The following is a 6,000-nucleotide window of genomic DNA, read 5'->3' on the forward strand; positions in this document are numbered from 1 at the left end:
TTCACAGTGGTTTATGCTTCCTAACTGGACAGACTGATATCCCTGAAGCTTAACTGACTTTGTGTTATGATACTGTGATGACTGAGTGTTCCCTTTTTATATAACACTCGGGCTGATTTGGACACACACTGAAATTTTGACCAGATGATGTTGTTAGGGGAAAAGTCAGAAGCCAACCAGCAATTTTATAATTCATCTTGAGCAGGACTTGAATGCGTGTTCTATATAACAACAACAGCCACATTCACAAAATAAGGTGATACCAGAGGAAAAACTATCACTAAAGTCTGATTATCTGGTGACTGTGGATTTCTGCACAAAATTTCATCTGATTATAGTTAAGAAATGTCATTAAAAGCCAAAGAAGTCAACCTCATAAAACTGATAGAGGAAAAGTTATTGGATTATTGAAGTCACTAACTGGAAAGATAAGTTGGTGATTATGTCAGCTGGAAAGTGTCCTGGATGGAGAGCCGTGCCAGGTGGCTAATTTCTGTGTTTACACTGTCAAATAACAATATAAGCCTGCCATTGGCAAAAACAAGCATTTTTTACTTTTTACAGTTGCTCCCTGGGACCACATTGCAGCTGGTTTGCAGTTGACAGTTATAGCCTTGTTGCGCAATACTGGAACAATTACAAACATTTTGGTCTCTTAATAATTTAGATCAAAATAAGGCCCAGGTAAAAAAAAAAAAGATCCTGTAACATGTGAACTATATCCCGATATGTTACCTGAATAATGACATTCTTTCTATTGTTTTTGCTTTTTTACCACTGGTATTGAAAGTATTTTAGTCACAATTTGAGCCAATCTCAGTATGCAAATTAATTGGGTGGGTTAGCTGACTACTTGTCAACAAACAGTGTCTACACCACTGCAGTTCATGGGGAGAAATGATCCTGTGCGGCCCTTACTTTATTTCACGGCTCCTAAGGTTGCTGATACTATCTGTGGCTTTTAACAGGCTTGCTTTAGTTGATGGTAAGAAGAATATAAGCATCCTTTCAAATATACATCACAGTGGGAGCTCAAAATGTGGTCAATGTGACTTTATGACACTCAGGTGAATAAACATCATTCATTAATACATCTTTTTCCTGTATGCAGATGATTTATTCAGATACAGATCATGTGTTTATACCAGGTGTAGCTGGTTGGTAATTGTGTTCTGCTGAGAATACATCTGTGTGTGTGTGTGTGTGTGTGTGTGTGTGTGAGTGTGTGTGTGTGTGTGTGTGTGTGTGTGTGTGTGTGTGTGTGTGTGTGTGTGTGTATGTGTGTGTGTGTGTGTGTGTGGCTCTCATTCCTCTGCAGTTAGTGTGATAATTACTGAGCGTGTGCCACCATTGGGGGTTATGCCAGCTCACATACTCAAATACAAAAATCACAGACACACACACACACACACACACACACACACACACACGCAAGGCCAGCAGCAGCGTGCAGGTGCAGTAGAACCAGTTGGTGCAGGGCAAGAGAAAGAAGAGGAGGAGGAGGAGGAGAGCGATGACGGACAAATTAATGAAAAGTAGCATTCAAATCCCTGTTTGCCAAACGGGACACTAAACATGACTCAGCAGCCGCAGAGATTTGGCAAACTGATCACATCCTGGCTGATGGGCTAAAGGAGACATGGAGAGCTACAGGTGGAGTAAACAAACAGCCCGGTTCAGGCTGCGGTTCAGTGTGATGTAAGAACAGCTGAGAGGTGTGACGAGCAGTTTAACCTCCCAGTCAATCAGGATTTTAAGACCTATACAGTGGAACACGATGCTAACCTTATCATTTAGTCGACCTCTGCTAGCATTTACTGCTTGAATGAACAGAAGCCGAGCTGCAGTTCTCTAAATTACTTTATAATATCAGCTAATCTGCAGATTATTAGTTTGTATTAATAGATTTGCTCTAGTAACTCATGAAAGTAAAAATGCCCACCACAGTTTTCCAAACCTAATTTTAGTGAGATTTCATGATGTGATCTTCAACTATGGAACAGAAACAAAGCAGGTGTGTGTGCGTGTGTGTGTGTGTGTGTGTGTGTGTGTTTGTTTCAGGATTTCAGCTTAGGAGTATGACTCAACGTATTCCTGACCCTAATTATGTCATAGTGATAACATCAGGGTTATTTTGCCTTGGAGACGATACATTGTTATATTATTATGATTATACGGCAGATTATACTGAAGTGTCTTTGTTACAAACTGGGGCCAAGTAGTTTTAAAGGTGTGGCTATTTACTGGGCCGTAAGGGTCGACTGGTGTGATAACACTGTCAAGTTGCATTATGGGCAATGTAGGATCGAGCTTGTGAAGAGCTTAATTCACAGTATAGAGTTAATTTCAGGGAATTCCAGCCTCTGCTGCTTCGATATTGCTAAGAGCTCACAACTGTTTGGAAGTATATCACTAAATCCGTGGAATGTCCCTTTAAATCATACATTTTCATTTGTTCTCTTTGCAGATTTGTACAGTAAATACAAGTCAAGTTATCATAATACAAAGGTACAACAAAGGTAGGCGTATTTCCTTGACTTTTTTCTGCATCACTTCTGGCATTTATTAAGATTATTTGCCTATTATTTTCAGTTAATTACTGTATTATATGATATGTATTATTGTATTGAAATATGAATTATGTGTTGAAACTGATGCTTTTGCTACAGTGGCCATTTTAATTTTAAATGAAACCAGAACAAAAGCAGCAGCTGCCTTTAGATTTTTGGTCAAACGAATAATTACGAGCAGCACATGTAGAACTGCTAATATAAGGTCCAAGTACCCTAACCCTGTGCTACCAGAATATGTGATTGTCTCATGGCTGTACAATTAATAGAATTTTGATTCCAATTCCACAGATTATTAAAACAAAATAACTGTGATATAATGAATATTGTGCTTCATAAAAGCCCAAACTCACTCCCCACCAGGCTGTGCCACATTTGCACAAGTTCACACTTATTTAGTTTATTCAGTTAAACCATAATTAAAGTTCATAAACATTTAGTTAAAAATACAAGTTTTATTTCTTTGTGTGAATTTGAATAAATCCACAGATTTTGCAAAGTCTGGGAGTTATCATGTTAAATAATTGGGATCACAGCGATCACAGAACCAGACATCACAACAGTGGATCACCATGTCTGACTGATAATTCATGAGCCAATGAGCATCCCCTGCTTTATCCTCCTTTTTTTAATTTAATGGGGCGGTAATTTACAAAAAGAACATCATATTCTGGAAGTCTGGAAACTAGAGATTGAAATCATAAACTCATCAGGAAAGTGCTTAATGAGGTCACAGATCAAGAGGGATGAAGACAGTTTTCCCATAGACACAACAGGACAGCTTTTTGCAACCACAGGAGTCGCCCTCTGCTGGCTTTCACAAGGAATGCAAGCTCAGTATTCATGCTATGTCCATCTTTTATATACAATTTATGGTTTCGCCTCAGTTGATCAAATATTTGATTTACAATGCATCAAATGTATAAAATAAATAAATGAAAACACATGAAACTGCTCTGTTACACACTAAGTTTAGTTATTGCATGTTTTATAGCCACTATGGTAACGGCAATATTGAAACTGCTTCCCATCTTCTGACCCTTGCTGAAGCATGGAGGACTCACATACAGCCCATACACAGATTTTCCTCAACAGTTTAATCCTACAGAGCAGACTGGCAGCTCGGCAGCCTGCCTGTACATGCCTGCTGTGTGCTGCTGTCACCACGCCTTCAGCCCCAAACAGCACAATTACCCTGCACTCAGTGACAGAGTTCAAGGTAGGCAGTGCTGTTTGGCAGGACTTTAATTTAACTTACTCTGATGAATCTGTCAGCAGTATCAGTCGGGCCGTCTGCAGCACTAGTCTGACGTAAAACACAGAAGGTTACTATAAATCTGCCCACTATGAGGAAATAAAAATACAAATCTTCAACCACGCTTTTAGTATACTGTAGTTATTTGTCACTAAATAACTTTCTGTCAGCTGAAGTTCATATCAACAGAGCCTTGATTCTATGGAGGAGGAGGAGGAGGGGAAGAAGTAGTCACCCCTGAATGATGAGCACTGCTTGTAAATTTGCTGAAGGTGAGAGGAATGAATGGCAGCAGAAAATGGAGCGGAGTCTGCGGAGGAATGCAGAAACCCACCTAACCACCTCCCACAGGCTGCCTCGAGAGCAGGCACACACATGCGACCCAACCGACCGGCCCCCAGGAAGAGGTGGCACGGTGCACTTCAGCTACAGTATCTGTCCGTGTGTGATCCGCAACACTTTCTGAAAATAAATACATGATACTCATGTGTGGCTTTTAGTGACCTCAATGATCTTCTGATAGCTTCTCATCTTCAGTCATGTAACCATAATATCAGAGTGCTGGTCAGACTTGGTGTTTCTTTGCAAAATTTAAGTTAGGACTGTTTTATTTCACTCGTTTTTAAAAGGCAGTTATTTACCTCAAGTAGTAATCTTAGAAAGGCTGAAGAAAGGCATTTGACGATGAGAAAAACATACTCTTATTTTTATTTATTTCCTTTTGTATTTATTTAATATATGCCCAGTCTGGTTTGTCAGAGGAGGAATTGTTCAGAGGCTGCACTGAAAAAAAAATCTAAATTGTATTTTTTGGGGGCTGATAAGAGCAACACAGCGGACGAGAAAATGAAGTTTGCTTATTTTTTTCTTGGGCTTTATGTGATTTTGTTTGTTTGTTATTTTACCTGCCATTAATTACATGTGTGCACCAAAAGTTTATTTATTATTATTTTTTTTAATGTGCAAAATGCTATTTACTAACCAAATAAATTTTCATTTATATGGGAACCTGCATCAGTCCAAATGAACATGTGCTTTTTCACTCATGGGCTGGATTTTTTTTTTTTTTTTGTGAGGATATCTGCGGGGTGGCTGTAGCGGTCTTAGTAAGTTATTAAGTCTGAAAGAGAGAAAGTGAATGAGAGACAGTGTGTGTCTGATGGTTAACAATTAACCTGTGCGCCCACTGAGCCGGCGGGAAGAGGACAGAGGAAGATGATGTGTAGATGAGGAGGAAAATAGGAGCACACGTGAATGAGAAGAGAGGAGATTTGTGGATTCAGGATTAGAAATGTGAAGTCCAACTTACAGCCAGTTACTCGCGTTGGCCGAGAGAAGCGCGCAGCAGAGCATCAGGACGCACCGAAAAACATATTCCTCGGTCATCTCGAGATGGAATGAGGGGGAGTCAATGAGAGCTGAAATAATCCCCAGGTGGACAAGGGTGTCGTGCGTCAAGCGGCAGAGTCAAGGATGTTAATCCATCATCCCGCATCCAGTGGATCCTGTACCGGAGAAGACGCGCAACTTCACGGTCCGTCCGCCCGGTTCTCCCGTCCCTCCTCTATCAGCACGCGCTCAGAAGGGACGGGGAGAGGGGCAACAGAAGGATGCTAAAAAAAAAATTCTCTCAAACTCTGGTGCCGCTTTAGTTGGATCGACCCTTCTTCTTAATAAACTTGTTTGCTTTCGTTCTCAGCTGCGCCGGGAGAGCGCGTGGAGAACCAGTCAAATTTAAAAGCCAAAAAGTAACCGGCTCCTCGGCCGTTCTTCTTTCTCCTCCTTCTCTTCTTCTCTTGAAGCCTTATCACCCGCTGCCGGGTCTCGCTCTCAGACAAGTGGAGCTCTCCAGTCAGCGTGCCGCGGGACCTCCAACCTTACCTCGAGACAGGCATACGCACACACACAGTCTGAGCGTAAATACGCACGGCTCCTCCTCACACACCGCCGTCTCCTTGTGCGTCTGGCTGAAGAGAGAGCGTGTGCACTGACTTTAGTTGAGGGGCGGTGCGAGGCTATAGAGGTACGGCAGCGAGATGGGAGTTTTTTTGCGGATGAAGGAGGCGGGTTTAATACTCTGCTAAGGTACTGTGTGTGTGTGTGTGTGTGTGTGTGTGTGTGTGTGTGTGTGTGTGTGTGTGTGTGTGTGTGTGTGTGTGTGTGTGTTTTAGAGGT

At 41.4% G+C, this 6,000-nt stretch overlaps 1 protein-coding gene across 1 annotated transcript in view; it reads right to left on the reverse strand.

Moving 5' to 3' along the window:
• Positions 1-5,769, reverse strand: part of wnt4 (wingless-type MMTV integration site family, member 4) — a 34,432-nt gene extending 28,663 nt beyond the window's left edge. The window contains exon 1 of the mRNA XM_030730059.1: positions 5,135-5,769. Within this exon, the coding sequence (XP_030585919.1) occupies positions 5,135-5,211 (77 nt within the window). The 5' untranslated portion in view covers positions 5,212-5,769. The remainder of the gene's footprint in view (positions 1-5,134) is intronic.
• Between the last annotated feature and the right edge of the window lie 231 nt (positions 5,770-6,000).

Source organism: Archocentrus centrarchus, chromosome 5 (genome assembly GCF_007364275.1).
Source record: "Archocentrus centrarchus isolate MPI-CPG fArcCen1 chromosome 5, fArcCen1, whole genome shotgun sequence".
Taxonomy (NCBI): domain Eukaryota; kingdom Metazoa; phylum Chordata; class Actinopteri; order Cichliformes; family Cichlidae; genus Archocentrus; species Archocentrus centrarchus.